This window comes from Pezoporus wallicus, unplaced genomic scaffold, assembly GCF_028554395.1.
Source record: "Pezoporus wallicus isolate ANWC-B61680 ecotype Strahan unplaced genomic scaffold, APGP_CSIRO_Pwel_v1 scaffold_7850, whole genome shotgun sequence".
Classification (NCBI taxonomy): Eukaryota; Metazoa; Chordata; class Aves; order Psittaciformes; family Psittacidae; genus Pezoporus; species Pezoporus wallicus.
The window spans coordinates 305,767-327,028 of record NW_026639846.1 but is presented as its reverse complement, the minus strand read 5'-3'; the positions used below and the strand labels follow the sequence as shown (position 1 = coordinate 327,028).

The 21,262-nt window shown below is 47.9% G+C and overlaps 2 protein-coding genes across 3 annotated transcripts in view; one reads left to right on the top strand and one right to left on the bottom strand.

Moving 5' to 3' along the window:
- Positions 1 to 5,323, top strand: part of WNT3 (Wnt family member 3) — a 30,209-nt gene extending 24,886 nt beyond the window's left edge. For both annotated transcript variants that reach the window (XM_057416637.1, XM_057416636.1), the window contains 2 exons: positions 3,558 to 3,823; positions 4,414 to 5,323. In XM_057416637.1, coding sequence (XP_057272620.1) covers positions 3,558 to 3,823; positions 4,414 to 4,893 — 746 coding nt within the window. In that variant the 3' untranslated portion in view covers positions 4,894 to 5,323. The remainder of the gene's footprint in view (positions 1 to 3,557; positions 3,824 to 4,413) is intronic.
- A 4,409-nt stretch (positions 5,324 to 9,732) lies between these two features.
- NSF (N-ethylmaleimide sensitive factor, vesicle fusing ATPase) overlaps positions 9,733 to 21,262 on the bottom strand; it is a 49,898-nt gene continuing 38,368 nt past the window's right edge. The window contains 4 exon segments of the mRNA XM_057416623.1: positions 9,733 to 10,330; positions 10,741 to 10,796; positions 12,412 to 12,525; positions 13,659 to 13,793. Coding sequence (XP_057272606.1) covers positions 10,315 to 10,330; positions 10,741 to 10,796; positions 12,412 to 12,525; positions 13,659 to 13,793 — 321 coding nt within the window. The 3' untranslated portion in view covers positions 9,733 to 10,314.

The following is a 21,262-nucleotide window of genomic DNA, read 5'->3' as shown; positions in this document are numbered from 1 at the left end:
TAATCAGGGTTGGGTCCATTCACGGAGAGCTTAGTCTGAGGAGCAAGGCAGTGTGGGGAAAGCTTGCAGTGCTTGGGCTGCATGGACCCGCTGCAGCCCACATGTTCAAGCCATTCTTGGTTGCTCCTTCTGGGCTCATCGTCCAGGCTTCGAGTGCTGGTGTCAGTGTGGGAGCGTAGCAGGCTCCAGTCACCAGGTCAACCCACAGTCCCACCCCATCTCCATCGCGCTTCGCTCCTCAGCTTCACCATTCCCCCTTCGCAGCCGGTTGGTTCCCCAGGGCCACGCCGATCATTTCCCTGCAAGTTTTTCTTCTTCTTCTTCTTTTTTTTTTTTTCTGCACGTTGTTTTTTCTAACCTGGGCTCTGATTAAAAAAAAACCAACCACCAAAACCCAACCCAACCCCAGGACGCGGGGTAAGATCGTGTTTTTACAAGCAAATTCCCCGAGATGATTTATACTGCAGGTGTGCAGTCTGGGACAAGGAGGGAAGAGAAACCTGCTTTTCCCTCCCCTCTCTTCTCCCTCCCTTTTCTACTTAAAATAAGGTCAGCTCTTATTAAAGGACAAGGTCTCCTCCAGCCAAGCCCTGCCCCAAAGCCGGGTGACTTCCTGCTGCTCTGGGAGGGCGAGCAGTGAGGAAGTGATAAAGGCCATGATGTTGGTTAAAGCCCCGTGCCTGGGATGGGCTGGTTGTGAGGGCAGGAGGCAGGAAGGCCCCAGAGGCATCTGGAGAGCAACTCCTGGGATGGAGGAGAGGTCTCTGAGCCGCAGGCAGGACTGGGTCTGCAGGAGGGAGCTTGGCAGGAGCAAACTCCTGCATCACCCCCCGCAACGGGGGAATGGCTCTTCCCCTGCCTCCTCGCACCACAGCTGCCCTTTGTGTGCTCTCCTTGTCCAGGAAGATGCCGCTGGTGCTCCAGAAGGGTCCTCTCCTCCCCAGCCATGGTCGGGCTCAATCCTCTTGCCATTGGCACCGGCCAGGGCAGCACCTCGCGGTGCAAAGGAGCCAGGTGCAGAGAAGGCAGCTGGGCCTGGGCTGCCTTTGGGGGTCCTTGTGTGCTCATCTAAGCCCCTGCCACGAGCTGTGAAAAGCCAGCCCCGCGCTGAGATAACCCATGGCTTTTCTCAGCCATGACACTTGCAGTCATTTGCATCTAAACAAGGGGTGTGTGGGATCAGGGGCCGTCTTGATATAAACTCAGCAGCTTAAAGGGAAAGGGGGGAGGGAAAAGGAGAAGAGGGAGAGAGAAAAATAAGCTTATAGCGATGAGAAAGAGCTAAGCTTCCTCCCCTACTGTGAGGCCGGGCGAGCGATACCATCCCCGCGCTGCAGTCGTTTCAAATCACTGCAGCATTCACACGCCCTTTAGCCATTCTGATCCGGTGGCGGGGGGCTGGGGAGCGCCATCAATAGGGATTTCCCAGCCGGGCCGGCGGGATTGGAGGGTGACGGCAGGACAGGGGGAACATTGCCCCGTTGCTACGAGGTGCTCCTGGGGAATGCCAGCGCTCTGTGCCGTGGGTACGCTGGCCCGGCGGAAACATTCTGCATTATGCTGGTAATACAGTGTGACACCGCGGGAACAATGGCAAATTGAGTGTCCCAGCAGGTAACGGGCCCGGCTGGGAGACAGTCGCAGCCGTGCACTGTCAAGGCGGCTCTAATCCTCTCTGGCCAACCCCTCCCCTGGTTCTGGGAACGCTCTTCCCGCATTTCATCTCTGGGAAACTCTCCCAGCTCCTCGCCCGGACCCGGGGCTGGATTTCAAGGCAAAGCGCTCGTGTTTGCAGCTCCGTCCTCCCCGCCCCGCACCACGCGTGGGCCACAGGGGGTGGGTTGCATCCCACCGCTGCCTGGCCACGGCAGCAGCGGCCCCAGCTCGGCCCCCATCCCGGCATCCATGCGGATGCACAGGCACACGGTGCCTCTCCATCGCATTCCCATCCTTTTCTCATCTCCCTCCCCGGGGTGGGAAGCAAAGGCACATGAGCAGGGAGGGCGGCTCGTGTTCTCCCCCTCTGCCCCCGAGCTGTCCTGGTCTGAGGCCAGAAGGGCTCGCTAGCTCCTCTAATCTGATCTGCTGTAGATCACAGGCCACCCAAATAGCCTTTATCAGGCTGAACCACTCTAGTTGAAGCAGGGATCTTCAACCCATAGGACCCAGTGGTCCCAGTATAAGCAGCTGGTGAAAGGTATGTAAGGAAAACTGCAGCAGGTAGAGGCTGGATCTCTGCTGGTGTTATCGGAGGTGGGAAGGGCAAAGAAGAGTGAATTAAAGTGAAACCCACAATATGGTTTTACGGGATTGAGCAGCCCTGGTTTAGGATCACGTTTGGCACCTGGATCCGAGCTCTCCGCGCTGCTGCAGAGATGTGCATTCCACAGCTGGCACATAGCCACGAGCTGCCCCTTCCGACCGCCTGCACAGGCTGAAATCAGCCAAGTCTGAGCTGCCTGCCTGTCGGGAGCTCTACCCCACCTCTGCAGCCCAGAGCAAGACCTGGTGCAGCAAAGACCTCCCCAGGGCACGAGGCAGGAGCAGCTGAGGGATGCATGGGGTGGCTGAGGGACAGTTCCTGGCTCCTGCTCTGGAAGCAGGAGATGGGCTCCAAGGTCATCGCTGGTCTGAGCCAGCAGAAAGCCCTGAATTCATCCCGCATCCGCTGAGGGCTGTCTTGATCATTTGGTCAAGCTACACCCATGAGGCAGCTGGAAACATCTGCAGAGCACCCAGGGGCACCATCCACCACCAGTGGTCCCCAGACACCTGCCTTCAGCACCCTCCTGCTCTCCTGCACATCAGGGATGGGCTTGGATTGACTCCGACATCTACCCTGGATGTAGAGACCTCAGGTCTCCATCTTCATAAGGTGGCACACAGGGTCAAAGCACTCTAGTGTCATCCACAAGGGTGCTGCACTTAAGAAGCCTGTGCCAAACCTGAGAGATGTCAACCAAAAGATGTCCTCAAGGAGAAACCTGAGGCTGAGACACTACTTTGGCTGTGCTTGGGAGTGCCTCTATCTAGTGCAGCCTTCGTGAAGTCAACAGTCGAGCTGTGGTTGATTTCAAACTGAGGAGAAACAGTACCCCAAGAGGCTTTAAGAACACCCAAGCAGAGCTCTGTAGCTGAAGAGCCAGGTCACTGCAGCAGACCCGGAGTCACACTTCTACCTGCTGCTGCCTGTGCATTTCAGGTGTCACCAGCAGCACCTGACCCACGTCTTTTAAAGAGTAATAAAATAGATTTTCACTTTTTAATGAAATCTAGATGAGATTTGGGTAAGGCGCTGGCACAGGGTGCCCAGAGAAGCTGTGGCTGCCCCATCCCTGGCAGTGCTCAAGGGCAGGTTGGACACAGGGGCTTGGAGCAAGCTGCTCCAGTGGAAGGGGTCCCTGCCCGTGGCAGGGGTTGGAGCTGGGGGAGCTTTAAGGTCCCTTCCAACACAAACCAGGCTGGGACCCTGGGGTTCTGTGATGCTGAAGGAGGTTAGGAAGGAAAACACAAGTGTGACACTGACCAGTAATCCCATGGGCTCTATTCATTCCCAGCTACACGCGAGTCTGCCTTTGTCCACGCCATCGCATCGGCAGGGGTGGCCTTCGCCGTGACCCGCTCCTGCGCTGAGGGCACGTCCACCATCTGCGGCTGTGACTCCCATCACAAAGGACCTCCAGGAGACGGCTGGAAATGGGGGGGATGCAGCGAGGATGCCGACTTCGGCGTGCTGGTGTCCCGGGAATTCGCTGATGCCAGAGAGAACCGGCCGGACGCACGCTCGGCCATGAACAGGCACAACAACGAGGCCGGCAGGACGGTGAGTGCTCAACGGGTCCAGAGCTCGCAGCATGCCCCATGTATGACTCCCCTTGGTGTAATGGGACCACAGGGTCCCATAACTCCAGGGTTATTTTCCAGGGCACAGCATTTCCACTCTCCCCAAACAGGCAGCCACGGGTTCAGGGCTAAAATGAGGGTGCTGAGGCGCTGGCACAGGGTGCCCAGAGAAGCTGTGGCTGCCCCATCCCTGGCAGTGTTCAAGGCCAGGTTGGACACAGAGGCTTGGAGCAAGCTGCTCCAGCGGAAGGGGTCCCTGACCGTGGCAGGGGTTGGAGCTGGATGGGCTTTAAGGTCCCTTCCAACCCAAACCAGGCTGGGATGCTACAATTGGACCTTGGGATTAGATTGGGTTGGACAGAGGATCAGAGCAGCTGCCCGAATCAGCTGTGCTTTTCCAGTGGGATGTTTCTTCCACCCCCCCCACCGAGCTCCCCACATTCACAATCAGCCCATGCTTTCCAGACCAAGCTCAGATCAGGCGTTTAAACCCCGGGAGCAAAGGCAGGTGATCACACCCTGGGCATCCCGACCTGCTGCTGACCACCTTGTTGTGTCTCCCCTGGACAGACCATCCTGGACCACATGCACCTCAAGTGCAAGTGCCACGGTCTCTCGGGAAGCTGCGAGGTGAAGACGTGCTGGTGGGCCCAGCCTGATTTCCGGGCTATTGGGGACTACCTGAAGGACAAATACGACAGCGCCTCCGAGATGGTGGTGGAAAAGCACCGCGAGTCTCGGGGCTGGGTCGAAACTCTGAGGGCCAAGTACGCTCTTTTCAAGCCACCGACAGAGCGGGATCTGGTCTACTATGAGAACTCCCCCAATTTCTGTGAGCCCAACCCCGAGACGGGCTCCTTTGGGACAAGGGACAGAACATGCAACGTCACCTCCCACGGCATCGACGGCTGCGACCTGCTGTGCTGCGGTCGCGGCCACAACACCAGGACTGAGAAACGGAAGGAGAAGTGTCACTGCATCTTCCACTGGTGCTGCTACGTGAGCTGCCAGGAGTGCATACGTGTCTATGATGTCCACACCTGCAAGTAAACATAGGTAGGTCTCCAGCTGATGGGAGGTTGCTCCAGAGCAGGGCCATGGGGTCCGTCAACCCTGTGAGCAGCCCCCATGTGCTGGCCTCATGCTTCAGAGGATGGCATTAACAAACCCTAATGCCCTGGGCCGGGGCAGGCACCCTCACACAGCCAGCACCAGCGCTGCAGAGGGGGCTCTCAGCATCTCACCCACACAAGGCAGCCCAAAGTAAGACCTGGTGCTGCAGATGAGCTCCGTCACTGATCCGCTGCCTTCTCGTGTGCTGTTTGGCATGACGGACTAACCGGGGAGAAGCAGGGACAGCGAAAGCTGAAGTGAGGCACAGCCACACTAGCCAGCGTGCTGCTGACACAGCATGCAAATCTTCCAGCTCTGTCCTCCTCCGGAGGTCAGGCCCACATAGATGCTAATCCAAGGAGTTCAGGTGGAAATGAGTTTTACACAGTGAGAGTTGAACAACTCAAGGCTCCCCTGCCCGCTGGCATGGCCATCCTGGTCTCAGCAGATGCGGTAAGGAGGAGGAAAGGAGCCAATTCCCCTCAGCAGGCAGGCTCCTTCCTTCCTGCTCCAAGGAGATGATGTCAGAGAAACCTGTCTGAGCCTTACAGCCAGCCTCTCCTTTCACCTCCCCTTTGCCCTTACTAATTCCCACAGCCCCAGATCATGTCCTATAATCCCCCCGAGGAGGACAGCAGGAAAGTAGAGCCCAGAGCTGATCCTCTGGCACGTGGGCAGGGTAAGAGCAGAGTGCACATCACTACTCCAACAGCCTCCTTGCCATGCAGCTGCCCAAGGGAGGCTGTGAAGGACCCAGGCAGATCCACCCAGATGATGCACCCCTTTACTAAGCATTCCCTAATATGACTTTATACCCCAGAGCAAGCTCAGAGCATCTCCCCAGGCACAGGGTGAGCTGCTACAACCAGCTCTGAACGTCAGTACTGATGGGGAGACAGAAGCTATGGCAAGAAAGTGCTGTCCAAGCCTTTTCCTCAGCCTTCCCCCACCAGGCAAACCGGTTCAAACCATTTCATCCAGCAAAGAGAGGTAAAGGCAGATGGAAAAGTCAACATTTACTCAACAGCACAACCCCAGGCAGGACCTTTCCTTCCCATAGCGGTTTGGGAGTTATCAGCAAATCATGAGGGGTCCTCACCAAGCGCAGATGCTACGTTACCACTAGCAGGGATTTGGGCCCCAAGAGTGGCCACACACATCCCATGACCCATCTCAGTGCAGAGGAATCAGCATTTGTCCCTCCACCTGCTCCCCAGGCCCTATCCCCCCTTCTTGACCACACGCCCCTTCATTTTGGGCTTGTTTTCATGGTATATTGACCCTAGAAATTAAAAAAATACATATTATCTGTGTCCTGGTGGGCTCCTCTGCAGCCAATGAGGACCAATAACCATGTTCCAACACCATTTCTCAAGCATCAGTGATTTAACACAGAGATATGTCCCAACCATGAAAGCTGTGTTTTCTACTCCACTCTCTTCTTCATCCATGGGGAACAGCAGTATGCAGTACTGCACAGAGCAATAAAACGGGTGGAAGACCCCTCTCACCTGGAGTGCCAAGACCCCTCCATGGCCTTGGCACTCAAACCTGTGGCTGGAGAGAACGAGAGCACAATTCTCAGTCCACCCTCTGTAGAGCATGATGAGGAGCTCCTGGATCCACCCAGCAGGAAAAGCATCAGCTTTCTAAACTTACAGATCCCAGGAGAGCTCTAAGGCACCTCCCAGTTCAGAAATAAGCCCTCTTCCAATATGGAATCCTGTGTCTGGAAAGACTCCAAGTACCTGACTTTAAAGAAAATCCCTTCTTTGGTTGTTTGTTTTTTTTTTTAATCAAGAAAAGGTATTTAATATTAAATAGAACATTTATTGCCTTGTAATGATTTTACTGTAGCCAGGTATTCTAGCACTGAATGGAAGACCTTTTTTCCATCAATTTGCTGTATCCAAAGTTTTGTATAAAGTTGTAGAGGTCGATTTTTTTTATTTTATATTCAGAAAATGTCTCTTTTTATAAGCATTATTTATTATACAATGTATATACTTGAGTTAACTAAGATTATATATTATATAAATATATATATTTGGAGAAAAATCTATTTCAACTTGCTTTTTTTTTTGTGCTACATCATTAAAGAGAAGGTAAAAAACCAAAAACATGCACTTGCCAGCTTGTGTGGTTTGCCTCTGAAGGTCCTTTAAGTCCTGCTGAAGAACAGCTATGGGAACAGTGGTTCTTCATCTAGCCTCTTATGCACAGCCATATGAATGCAAGCCAATGATGGTAAAATATAGCAAATAGTGTTCAGCTGTAAAATCTCCTCTAAGTGTGCCTAAAACATGAGATTACTGGATTAAAACAGACTTCAGACTCCATACTCACCCCCATCAATGCTCTTTCAAGCTGTCACTGAATCACCTTTTGATGGTTTAGACCACTGAAGATCCAAGTTTTCTCCTGTTCATGAATAATTCTGTGGGGGTTTCTGCAACACCTCCCATACATTAACGATGCCATTAAGTGCACACAATTTTACACACATCTGGCCTCAAATATACCTATCCAAAGGACACAAAAATAACAAAATTGTTCTCTTTTCCTGCACTGATCCCAAATTTATACACAATTACATCTGCCTTCTGGCAGAGTGCTGCCTGAAACATGGTGCTGCTTTGTGTGTGAATGATGCCCCAGCTCCATTTGACTGTGTCACATCGCATACAGCATTGGAAACAGACTGGTTTGTGTTGGAAGGGAGCTTAAAGCCCATTCAGTTCCAACCCCCTGCCACAGGCAGGGACACCTTCCACTAGAGCAGCTTGCTCCAAGCCCCTGTGTCCACCCTGGCCTTGAACACTGCCAGGGATGGGGCAGCCACATGCTTCTACCTGGGCCATCTCCTGCTGGGTGGCAGCAGCAATGCCTTCAAAGCTACACAAACACCACCAACGTGTCACCAACAAACCAGACAACCAAAAAGTGCAGCCTCATGGAGTGTTTTGAGCTTAACAGCACTGTGATTGCAAGCTATCTGTATGTCTGCCCACCATCCCAAGCTATTCTCCACCACACTACGCCCCAAACCCCATCCCAACACTTTGAAATACGTTTGCCTTTGGTTAACAAAGCTAACTCAGAGACAGTTACATTTCTGGAAAGTTCAGGAAAAGGCAGTAACAGGGAAAAGAAGGGGAAGAATTTGGCCATTACTGTTTAAAGCAATACAGTTCTCACCATAAAACCACTCTTGCCCAGGTAGTAGGGAAAAAGTGGTGGAAAAATGCTGCCAGGAGACATTCTCTTCTGCCACCTGCAGGAAACACTTTGGATGGAGATCTCAGAATAGGCTGGAATAGGTGGAATGCCACACCCAGCATTTTGCCCTGTTTTTTTCAACACGGCCTTCTTCAAGTGTGATACCCCTGCACACACATGCATGAATCTCTGGGGCTTCTTCATCACTGCAAGGCCCAGAAAACTCTAGGATGGGTTGGACCAGAGGTCTTCTCAGCCAATTCCTTTAAGACTACCTGTGGTCAAGCTGTCCAGGCTGGGAATATCTATTCAATCCACCCATGCTTAGGTACAAACTGAGCATCCCTCTGGCTATCAGCAGCCTGAGAATAGTTTTGCTGTCCTCAAGCCATACATGAGCATTCCATATATACACCTCTGTTCAACGAGCACCAAAGACACAGATGTCTCCTAGATCATCACAAGTTGTTGTGCTTTTTATTGAATCCACTGAATGTGCAATTAAACCAGATATTTATTCATCAATATAGTTCTGGACAAAGACACAATAAGGTTTACATCATTTTCTCTGAAATATAAGTTAATGTGTGCTGCTGTCACTAGGACTAGCAGAGGAAAGAAAGGAACAAATAAATTCACAAGATCATACACAAAATGAAAGGGAATAATAACCACTGGGACTCGCCATGTCATCACAATACAACAGCACTGCCAAAGGAAAAGAAAGCAGAGTGGAGTGACTAAAATACTCCAGCTGCTGTAAGTGTGCACTAAGGACTACAGTACCTTCACCTTTGGGGCTGAAAGAACGTGAAGCACCCTCTTTCCCTGGGAACACCACTTTGGGTACAAGCTGCTAACCCTTAGCAGCGTGTCTGGTCAAGTTTAGGAAGCTACAATGACTAAGATCCCATAAATGGCTTTGATTTCATGCCCCACCAAATTGAGGTATGTTCCATAAACCTTATTAAACATGTGGAGCCAAAGAACCAGAGGGGAGTAGCCTCATACAGTCATCATCAACAGCATCCCATTGACGTGAGATGACTACTGGGGAAGGACCACGTAGCAAAGTTTGATACATTCCTTAATTTCAGTGCAAAATCATGGCAATACGTTACCTCGTGCATCTGCAGGGCTTAGCTTCCTCTCTGTCTCTAAGGAGGAATTGCAGCTTTGGTAGCATGGCCAGAAAATGAGATATAATGAGGCTGGCTAATACCAAAGCTACCATCTACACTGCACTCATGAAGAGCTGTCAGGCTGGAATCAGCATCTCTGAAGCTGTCAAATTAACAACGAGCTTTGATGCCTTCAATACTGGATCTGGAAGTTTCTTCTACTCTGATCAACATACTTCCCTGCTTTTTTCCAGTCCCTAATGCCACTAGCCAGTCTCTCTCATAGGGCCACAAAATACCCAAATATAAAAGAAAGCAGGTTTAGGCAATTGCGTTTAGGCAATTCTGGAATTGAATTACTATGGGCACTGTTTTTAGGTAATCAGCCTGGCTCAGTGTTCAATGAGGCATAGTATGACATAACATCAGATCAGGATAGAGTCTTCACCACAGACTGTCAGGTTTTATTAGAGGTCAAGAGTTTTTCCTATAGGAGCAACTGGATGCTGGACACAAGTGAGCATTAGCTTCAAAACTTACAGGGCAATTCCCTCATGCTCAAACCAAATGAGAATGCAGCCTTGCCTGCACAGAGACAGAAGCACAGTGTTCTAGGAGACACTTCCACATGATATGAGGATATTAAAGACAAAGAATAAAGATACTGTATTGCACTAAACATGCAGATTCCACATTGGGTTCTTGGAAACAGGGGAGCATTTCAGTTTGTCCAGTATGTGCAACACAGAAGAGTAAAGAGCCCAGTGTGTATTCTCCAGGTTGGTCACTTTTCCAGCTGCTGATCTTGCACTTGGTCCACCTTCAGTCTAGGCAAGGAACTCTTGCAAAAGAAGCCAAACCCGTCAAGAAAGCATGCACATGTATGAAAGCATCAAGCACACACTGGAACCCACTCACATGGAGCCAGGATAGATACTGGTGTGTTTCCCCAGCACAGGTACTGCCCTACAGGTATTAGTCATTTTCTAGGAGATGCCACTGTCAAGACTGGGCTCAACTATTCCCTGTGATACCTACAGGGGAAAGAGTATGACATCCTTCTCTCAGACAGGAGAAACACAACAAATCAAAGTTCCAGATTTTAGACAAACAGCTGGATTTTAACTCTAGCAGAGCCTCCTCTGATTTACTTTAGCTCAAGAACACTAAATCGTGGTCCAACATCTCATTTAAAGGCACAGGTAAATTAAGAAAAGCAGAGAACTCAGGCATGCAGGTTCTCAAAAAGTTGTCAGGACCTCCCCCCTCCCAAATCAACTGCCTTATAGCTGCACGGAGAACTGAGCTGGTATAGAGCTCTATAAACAGAGGAGAGGCCACCACTGAGATCAGCTACACTGCACTGCAGCTTCCCCTCAAGGAGATGCTTGTTTCTGAGCAGAGAAGAGGATTTTAAGCAATGCTTTAAAATAAAAGTACTTACGTTCCTTCTTCTCTCAGAAGAGCCAAGAACTTTTTCACCCGGTACTCAGGATCCATCTAAACATCAAACAAAACAGATCTCCATTAACATGATGCAATCTTACAGGAGGAAAATGAAGCCACAAAGACAGCTGGAGATGTGTGTTTGCTTTGCCCATACATTGCCCTGGCCAGAGATCAGCCTAAGTATGTCCTCATACATCCTCTGTCTTCCTTACCTCCCGTACAGCTCCAGTAGCACAGGAGAGGAGCTGCACGTGGTGGGTTAGCACATAAGGGAAAGCCGAATCCCAGCACAAGGCTTCCAGAACCAGCAGTACCAGCTTGTGGTTTGGCTCCATCCACCAGGAACATCCCCCTAAAGATCAGTCCTGCCTCTCCCCCGTGTTCTGTTTAAAAAACCCCAACAAAACAACACACAAGTTTACGTGTCTGCACAGTTTAGGGCAGCATGAAGCCCCCCCCGTCTACAGCATCATAGGTGTGCAGCCACGGGGCGATGCTGTGAACAAGGCTGGGGTGAGCATTTCCACCCACCTCCAGATTCAGAACTGCCCATGATTTACATAACCTTTGCCTTCAGGTTTGAAAAGAACCAATGCTGAAGGTCAAAGCAGAAAAAGAAAACGTCCTGTGTCAGAAGAAGGAATCCATTGTCAAGACTGAGTGAAATGGACTGCAACAGAGCCAGGCAGTCCCTGAAGGCCTGCACCCTTTAAATACATTTAATACATGTGAGCAATGACTTACTGACTTGCCTGTAGGTATGGAATTAAAAGCCAAGGAAGAAGAGGAAAAAGTAATCTAGATAAATGACTTTATTCCCTGAGGTGACATCCAGTCAGAGCATATCCTTAGTGCTGTGCAAGTTTTAACAGAATTGTGAATAGTGAACGGAGGGATACATGACTTATATGCTGCTAAACTACATGCCTCTTAGCTTATGCTCAGCCTCTCCTAGGAAGATCTAAGGACAGTTCACTCAGCTGCACTAAATCCATTTGATGTGAAAAGAGAGTGTGTGTGTGAAGGGGGGAAGGACTCCGAAGGGCGCTGGGATGTCAGCGTGGAGGATTAGGCCTGCATGTTACACCCTCTCATTTTTAGCGTGCATACACTGTCGAGCACAAGCTTGATGGCTGCTCGCAGGCATGGATGATGGCTGCGGGGGAGGGTTAAGAGCTACATATTTCTACCCTCTGCAATTATTTTCTTTAAAGTGCTGAAAGTGGAAAATCAAGAGAAGAGCAGCTGAACAGCCTGACAGATTTATCTTCTTCAGGGAGAGAGCGCATACACCTGCACGGGCACCTTCGCCTTGAAAAGAAAAACAGAAGGATCCTAAGTGATTGCTATCTGCAATCTTAACGTGCTGGGTGTAGAGAAGGCATTCCATGAAAGGTAAGTTAATCCAATCCCACCAGTTGCCAGATACTCTTCTCTGAAGTGCAGCTCTAAACAGCCTATAGGCACTGCGGGTTTTAAAGACCTCTCCATGGACCAAGACCTGGTGCTTTCTTTGTTCAGAACATTTCTTCTCACTGTAGCTCTTTTCTCAAACCAATTCAAAGGCTCCCCACACATAGCTAAAGCAGGAGTCGGCAGAGAAGTGAGAACCTCTAAGACTGCTCCCATTTACCCCAGGTCCTTCCTGGACCAGAAACATTCTTACTTGTAATGACATTTCTATCAGCATCAGCAGCTTCTTGATACCAATCCAAACAGGCTTTCCTTTGACATTCTGTGCAATAGTGCTGCGTTCCTTGTCTTTGAAGTTACCCAGGAGCTGGGAGGGGGGAATAAAATACAATAAAACAAATAATCAACAAGAGGAGATTGTCAATAGGAATAACGCATCCTACCTGACTCAGGAAAAAAGAAAATGAGAAGCTAGAAAGCATTTTCTAGCTTGGAAAGAAAATTTGTTGCAATATACCTAGACAAGGCAAAACACATTTTATTTGATAACAGTTCTTCTCATAACATCTCTAATCAAACAGTCAGTCTCTTTTATGATGCATTCCAGTTTTTCTCCAGATTAGACTGTAGAAGGAACACAATGGCTCAAGCTAAAGTGAGTTTTCAAAACAGCTGCTAGATCATCTGTGTCTTTCAGGCTTTGATGCTATTATCTGAAGGGGGCCTAAAAAGGGTGCTGGAGAGGGACTCTAGCGATAGGACAAAGGGTAATGGGTTTAAAGTAAACCAGGGGAAGTTCAGGTTAGATACAAGGAAGAAGCTCTTCCCTGTGAGGGTGGTGAGGTGCTGGCATAGGTTGCCCAAAGAACTGGTAAATGCTCCAGTCCTGGCCGTGTTCCAGGCCAGGTTGATCAGAGCCTTGGGCAACATGGTCTAGTGTGAGACATCCCTGCCCATGGCAGGGGGGTTGGAACTGGATGATCTTAAGGCCCTTTCCAACCCAAATCGCTCTGGGATTCTATGATTCTATTATCACTGTGACAATTCTGCAAGTTGGCATGAAAGATCTCTCTGCAGTTTATTTTAACAGCTTTCAATATTCACTACAATTTCCACTATGACATAGAATAAGAAGCCATTAAGTGCATGAATTTATACAGAACCTATAATCTCTTCAGCACCAAACACCTTCACCCAATGTTGTTCCTAGAGCCCGGCACCCTCAAGGAACGTCAATTTTAAGTGTCCCAGCTATATTCATTACCCACTTCCATGCCCTTGGAATCTTTCAATCCACTCCACAAACTTTTCCCCTAAACCTACTATTCCCTCACTCTCCCTTAATTTAGTGTATGAAAAAGTAATTCAAAGGAGCCTTAGAACTGTTAGCTTATGACATAATGTTAAGTGGAACAGTGTTCCCAAACACAGACCTACTGCAAAATTAACTCCTTTCCAACACATTTTGAGCTTGTTTGTCATCACTGAATCTTTTCTTACCTCCAAAGCCTCCATCAGCTGCTCCCCTGTTGCAATGTTGGGCACGTGAATTGTGGTGCTGAAAGCATTCAGCATTTCCATTTCCTGCAGGACATCTTTGCGACTGGTGGTTCCAATGATGAGAAGCTTGCGACCCTGTGCACACAATGGAGTAAGTGTCAAGAAAGGCAAAACAAGAGAGGAACCAGCTTTGGGAAGTTTTAGCTATCTACATATGAAAAATGGGAAATGGCCATGTAAAAACACCACTTAAAATAGAACTAATAGGATTCAACCTGCCAGTAATTGAAGTCATCTAGAGACTACTCTGCCACTGTGCAGACAGTTGCAATGGTTTTATGGGTCACATTGAAGAGCAGAGGTTCCTGTAAGTCTCCAAGAGTTCCCATTGTCAGTGTGGTTGTGTACAAGGACAGTACCACGTCTGGCAGTCTCCGAGTTCAAACCAACAGTGCACACACCAATTCCGAGCTGACCTGAGCAATAGCAGGGTTTGTAAATAACAGAGCAATGAATGGAAAACACCAACTGCCAATAACAATCAGGGTTTGGTTCGTGTTGCAAATGCTATTTCAGTGCTAGTTGTATGTCACTGTGCAGTGTTCAGACACTCATCAATGCTGGCTGGTGGCTCCATCAAAAGAGCTCTTGGGTAAAACCCCCTTTTTCAATGCAAGGGACAAGGAGGCCATGGGTTGACCAGAAGCCTGGCTTCTGGGCCCTCCTCATTTGCTGTACAGAAGTTTAGCTGATGCTCAGAGACAGAGAGTAACGTTCTAAACTTCAACTTTGTGAAACTAAACTTGGCTTGTTTCTTTAATAATGACAACCAAACCAACTAAAACCTATTCCCAGAGCAGCCAGAATTCATTGAAGTGCCTTGCATTCCTCTGACAAAGGATGAAAACTTATTTAAACTTAGTAAGTCTTTGATGAAGATTCTGCATTTTCACAGTATTTGTTTCCATTTCCCAAGTGCCATCATATTCCTCAACAGCCTGTGTTTGAACAGATCATGCTCCTGCTTTGGGTGATGGACAATGAAAAATCACCAGAACTGGTATAACAGACTCAAGTGCTCACTTCAGGTTTGGTTTTAGCCTAAAACAGCACAAGGAGGTGATGCCTAGCAGGCTGGAACCAGAACATGCCCCAGGTCATGAGCTTCATCCAAAGGCAACACTGTGCTGACCTTCCTGTGTATTCACCACTGCCTGCACCTCAGGAGGCACCACACTCAGCATCTCAGTCACCTCTTTAGAGGGGCAAATCACCAGAAACCTAGCAGACAATTTCATGGGAAGCAGCCAATTCCCAAACTGATGACAGAAATGCCAGGTTTAGCACTGCAGAGGGAGTGGGAATGCTTTATTCCTAGACAAAACTCACTTACTGGCAGCCCCCAGCAAGCTGAAAAAGGTCTGAGTGTCTAAAAATGTCTTCAGTAGCCCTGAGAAGGGCATGCACTGTCCACCTAAATACAACTGTTCCGTAGGCTGCTGCTTCCACTGTGTTCTGCATGCCCACTGCACGTTATTCGTTTCCTTTCTGATCATCAGGTCACTGTGTAGCAAGGCCAGGAAAGTCTCTCATTTTATGAGTCTGAGCTAAATCTGAACAATTCAGTAAGATCTTGCAGGTAAAGAGGAAAAACCAATGCATGCGGAGAAAGTGAAGAGCATTTGATCCTCACGCCTACAAGGAATTCAGAAAGCTCCCTCAGGTGCTCATTTTCAGCTAAAGCACTTCATAGACTAAGAAAACCCAATGATGCTCAGCAACACAAAAGCTTTCTGCCTGCATAAAGACAAACTTTCAGTGGTCTTCATCTTTGGGAGGGGGTGGTAAAACAGACTTTAACGCAGGCTTGCAAGCTGTGTGAAATGAGTTCCCCAAGAACACTTGACCCATCACCTGCTCGTGAGCCACAGAAGTCTGGTACAAACACCTCTGCTCTGAAGTTACCACCCAAGGACAAGGTTAAAAGGTGCCTTTGACTTGCCAAGATAAAGCTAGGATAACAGCACACGTGAGAGCAGAGCTGATGCGTGCTCAAAGCCTTCAGAAGGCAGAGACAGGGATTATAAGCAGATCTGATTGAGAAAATTTCATCTGGATTCTGATTCACTTCGCTTTCATAGCTGCTATTTCCTCAACACACTGTCCTCAGTGGCCTTTTGTTCAATTCAATAGTAACACTGATGTACCTGATGTTATATATGCTCTAACTCAGGAAAAAGTATAAGCCCTTTAAGAACTTCTGCTGCCTTATTCACAACATTTGAACAAGTCAGGTACATGCTGTTAGGCCCCTTCAAAGTGTTTTCTCGTTATACAGGTAAGGTGCTAGGGTACAAGGGAAGCCAAAGACTCTTGAACAGGACTGAGCCCTCCAAACCAGCCCTCCTGCAAGCACAAATCCATGCCATGCCACACCACCAAGCCTGATGTGCTTCACAAGCTATAGCAATTCTTTTAAACTGTTCATTGTTACTGTACGTAACACTCAGAATCCAGACCACCTTGGGTAAGGGGTTGGGATAATGACATTTCCCTACGAATTATGAGCACTTTAGGGGAAAAAATCCCATTCAAATGCAGCTGACAAGGCAGGATGTGTTCCCAAAATACACCTAACAGCATGTATACAGTGTCTGGCCCAGCAGCGAAGACATCCATCAAGGGAATAACAACCTACAGCCTTGAAGGATGCCACCTGAGCAACCTCCACATGGGTGAAGTCCATGCCTGATTGCAATAAAAATGCAGTCTCGTTTGGGATTTCCGCCCAGACTAAAAGGTCTCACCAGGACAGGATGTAAGCGGCACAGAAATGGAATGAGTGAGGTGAGTTTTACCTCCTGCAACTTCAGGTGTCCACGGATGGTCTCATTCCCTTCACTTCCTCCTTCGCTAATGGAGCCCAGCTGACACAAACCTCCTCCCAGAGAAGCTGTCTACACTGCGGCCTCAGCCAGCAAACTATTTTCTAAACAGCTAGTTCAGTTGTAGAAAACCAAAGGGCTGACAGCCACATTTAGTCAGATGAATCCCAAACTTGCTGTAAATCAGGCCAGCGAACAATTACTACACACACAAAAATGACTCTCGGGGACTTGCTGCCATTTAGGAAAGCCACTGGAATGGGTCATTGTGGCTACTTCTGTGAGAACACCAGCTCCATGCTAAACCTCACCCAAAATGCAAACACTCAGGCATTTTTAGAGTGGGAAAAGAGTACAAGAGTCATTATCCTAAAGGATGAACCCAGGGTGCTCTCAGTAGGCAACCCCAGCCATTCCAAACACCATTTCAAACCCAGCAGAGTTGGAGAAATCAGAGGAAAGCACTGGGGATGGTCAGATATATGAAATGACTTCCCAAAATAGATTCATGGTGTACTGGGGGGTGAGGACACATGAATCTGTTCCAAAATAGATTCATGGTCTGTTAGTAGAGGAGATGAGGGGGAAAGCTGTTTTTCAAAAGAAATGCTAGAGAGCATGCCCTGAAATGATCAGTATCAGTTTTAAATGAACAAAAGGGTGTTTGCTTTCACCAGACAGCTCAGCTGAACTCAAGCAAGCCCCACATTACGACTGGCAAAAGCTTAACAAGGCTCAAAGCAATAGGAAAAGTTAATAGAGGTCAGATCCATCAGCAGCTTTTAGCTATCTCTGTTAGGACCCACGGTCAGGACCCTGAAGGGTTGAAACCTCCTAAGAATAGATGGCTATGCTGCAAAACACTGTTTAAAACATTTTCACAGCTCCCCCTTAAAACATTCTGATTCTTTCCCTGCTTTCTTCAAAAGAAGCTATGTGCCTAAGCTTGCTCCCTTTAAACCTGACCCACTGGAAAACCCGCTTCCTTAAAACAAGCATCATCTCTGCTGGATCAGTTACTAAAAGAGAATGAACTGTCAGGAGTCCCTTGTACTTCTCAAAGTTTCAGGCAACTCAGCAAACAAGGGGAAAACCTCCAGAGTCAGAAATGGTTTGCCCCAGGCTTTACCACAAAAGCATCAAAAGCCATCAAAAGCCAAACTGGAAAAGCTGCCCTCATCCAACTACTCCACAGTGACACCCACCACAGGACATCACTGGGTTTATTCCTGCTACTGGGAAATGTACTGCTCATAGCCCCCATTTTCAGAAATACTCACATTTTTGATCCTTAATTTCCACAGCAACCCTTGCAAAAGGAACACGCCACATATTGAGCAGGGTTCAAGCTGAACTTCCAAAAATCAGGCACAACAAGTAAGCATCAAGTAAGCAGGAACTTGGATTTTCAACAGCTTACAACCATTTGGTGTCAGACTCATTACCAGGGCCATTCTTCCATCAAAAGGGATAAGATACACTGAAGTCTAGACGCACCTTGCCCATTTTTAGGCAATAAAAGTGCCCCCGTTGGAGCCCAAGGTCCCTCTATGCTGATGGGAAGATACCCAACAGAGGTGCATGTCTTGCCCCAGTGCCTTCTAGAAGTGGGATAATCCCAGACTTCACCTCCCTGGGGGATATCACCTGAATAAAGGATATCATCATGCAGAGAGCGCTGGGACCCAAAGATCAAATGAGAAGCAGTTTTAAACAATCATATTTTCAAGCATTATGAGATTGATTTTTCTACCCCATTATGCACTTCCTAAGGGGCACCATATTACTGCATTGACTGCTCAAGACAAACTAGAACAGGAAAGAATCACATGGACTCTGCTACAAGCAAATGGAGTCTCATCACGTCAGGGGAGTCTCAAATGTAAGCAAATCTAGCCAGCCCTAGGCAAGGGGAGCTGAAGGGAACTCAAGCTTTGCTATAACAAAGTACTGATGGATACTGAAGTGCCTCTGTCGGTTCACTCACCAGCTCTTCACTCAACTTTGGACCCTCTATCTGGTTTTGGGAAATCAACAATTCATCACCTATAACGGGACAAAACATAATACCCCAGGTCTGCAAGTACAAAAGTAACCTCACTGTTGACTGGAGTTCCAATTCACACCAAGTGCCATGGAATCAGGAATGCATCTGGGATTATATCAAACAAGGAGATTATTCCCCCTTTTCTTCCCGTCCAGTGTCCTGGAGAGGAAAGGGGTTGGGGGCCTCTGGGAGCAGTGGAAGGGCATCCACAAGAGTGGTGGAGAGCATCTTGCTAAGCCAGCCATTTCCTAACACTGCACAGATTGTACGTCCAGCTTAGCGCAGGGATGCTGCAATGGTCTTTCACCCTTTGAGCCAATTGTTAGCTTTTCACAGGAACCAGCGGGGAAGCACATGTGAAACCTCTGTGGGGCTGGTGAGTCTCTCCATGCCTTGTGTGACTCTGCATGTAGATGAAGCAGCTTCGGCTTTCGGAGCTGCTGCTGCTTAGTTCTCAGAGAAGTCCTTTTCTCCCGCTTGGCTCCCTGCTGCGACAGCCCTTTTCAGTCTTTCTATCCCCCCCCTGCCCCTCCCCAGTCTCCTCTCCTGCACAACACAGGGAAACTCGACTGAAATAAAGACCCAAGAGAACATGGTTCATTTTCTTCTCTTCAATCCATTTTAGAAAAGATTTTTAATTGGCTAAAAAAAAAAAAGATGCTAAAGGAAACGCCATGGTTCCGAGTCGTCTTGAACTGGTAGAAACAGATACCACTATTTAAGCATTGCTGAGTGGAACAAGCAAGCATGGGCTGTGAGCAGGAATTTAAAGCAAACTCAGGGATGTTTCTAGTTTCTTTAAAGTCTAACGTGTTTACCCTCAAAACTTCTGGAAGGGACAAAAGGAGCCAGGAAGCCCACAAAACGAGAAGCTTGAAGGATTTGTCCTTCCCACACCATGTTAAAATAACACAGCCTCAATAGGAAGAGGGGAGTCTGGGAGGCAGCTTTCATAAGCCAGTTCAACAGAGACATATACCTCAATGCATAATTAATAAGATTTCATCCCAGAAATGCTCCTCTTGCACACATAGCCTACAGTAATTGTGGGAAGCTGCTTGCACATTAAGTATACTCCCTGCAAGTGATGTGACAACACCGTGTGAATACATAATCTGGGCCACAGAGATGGGAGCAGCAGAGCTGTGCTGCTGAAATGTGCTTCCCACTCATTCCTTGCCTGCAGTTTCAACTGCTTCAATGTTCTTGGTTGGAAGCTTTTCAAATCAGCTCTGTATTTTGGGCCCCTCTGACTCGTGGCACAATAAAGAGCCTATCTGAGAGCAGTAACAGATACTGCCACCCCAGCATCTTGTCAATGATTTCTCTCAGCACAAGGATATGCCCGTCATGTCCCAGAACACTCCACTTTTACAAGGAATGAACCCAAACCCATGATCCTAATCCCATTGACATTCATTCCGGTTTGACCTCATGAAGCAGGTTAGTACCACTGATGCTACTCATGAACATTTAAAGCATGTATCTGCATCTCAAATTACAACAACCCCCTGAAACCAGCCATTAGTTCCAAATAAATTGCCCCCCAAGGGAACTAGTCATCTCAGAGGGAAATTGGAAGGGTGTGGATTAACTGGTGTTATTATCTCCCTTGTGGGTTTCTCACTTGAGCTGAAAAACCCCAAGAGTCTCCAAGCCCAAATTCAATCCTTTTCACTGTAAACACAGCAGAAAAGGCCTCTTCCTGCATAACACAACCTCTTATACACTGTTTTGCTTTTTTTAATGATAAAAATCCCCATATGCCATGACTATCACAGGAACTCTCAAGGAAAAAAAAAACACTCTGAAGAACCGTATCATCAGAACAGCCAAAGTAGGTCACAGCCCAAAGGGTCCATCTAACCCAGTGTCCTGATTTCCACAGTAGCCAATAGTGGACACTTAGAAAACAAAAAACCACACACACATCATCAATCAAATGGTGACATTTCCTCAGAAAACACTCTCTCTACCCTCCAACAATTTATGGCTTAAGTCACCATAATATTGGCTGTCAACCCAAAGTCTTCCAGCCTCAAGGGCATTTCAAACATTGCAAAGTACAAATCTCCAGTAACATGCATAAACTTGGCAAGTATCTGAGAGCTTCAAGCCCTGCATCCTGTTTTCTGGGAGACTCAGATGCCAACAAAAGTGCATTTACACAGCAAAACACATTCAGAGGATGCAATGATAAACTGCAGAATTTAGTATTTTGAGTTCCTTTGACAACTGAACCAAATCATGGTCTATTTTGCCCTATTGATTTATGGTAATAAACATGTCCTGGTGCTGTGGAAATACCCAGCAATAGGTCAATGATTACGTGAGAATATGATGATCAAAACTGGTTGTACTGTTGCAAGCCTTTCTGACTCCATGTATGTGATAACAGAATCCCAGTTTTACATTAGTGACTTCACATGTCCTAAAAAGCTCAGTGGGGAAAATCTTTGTTCTCCCAGGTTGACAGTCACGAGAGGAACTTCAGGGCCTGTGGCATTAGAGTTTAGTTGAAAGTTCTGTATTTGAAAGGTCTTTTCACCAAACTCTCTAATGAAAACAATACTCACGCATACATCATTGTTTCCAGCATCTTAAAAATGACAACAAATCGAGTTCATCCAGGCTGTGCTTCTGTGCCTTTTCCTGACACCACCTTTCAAGGT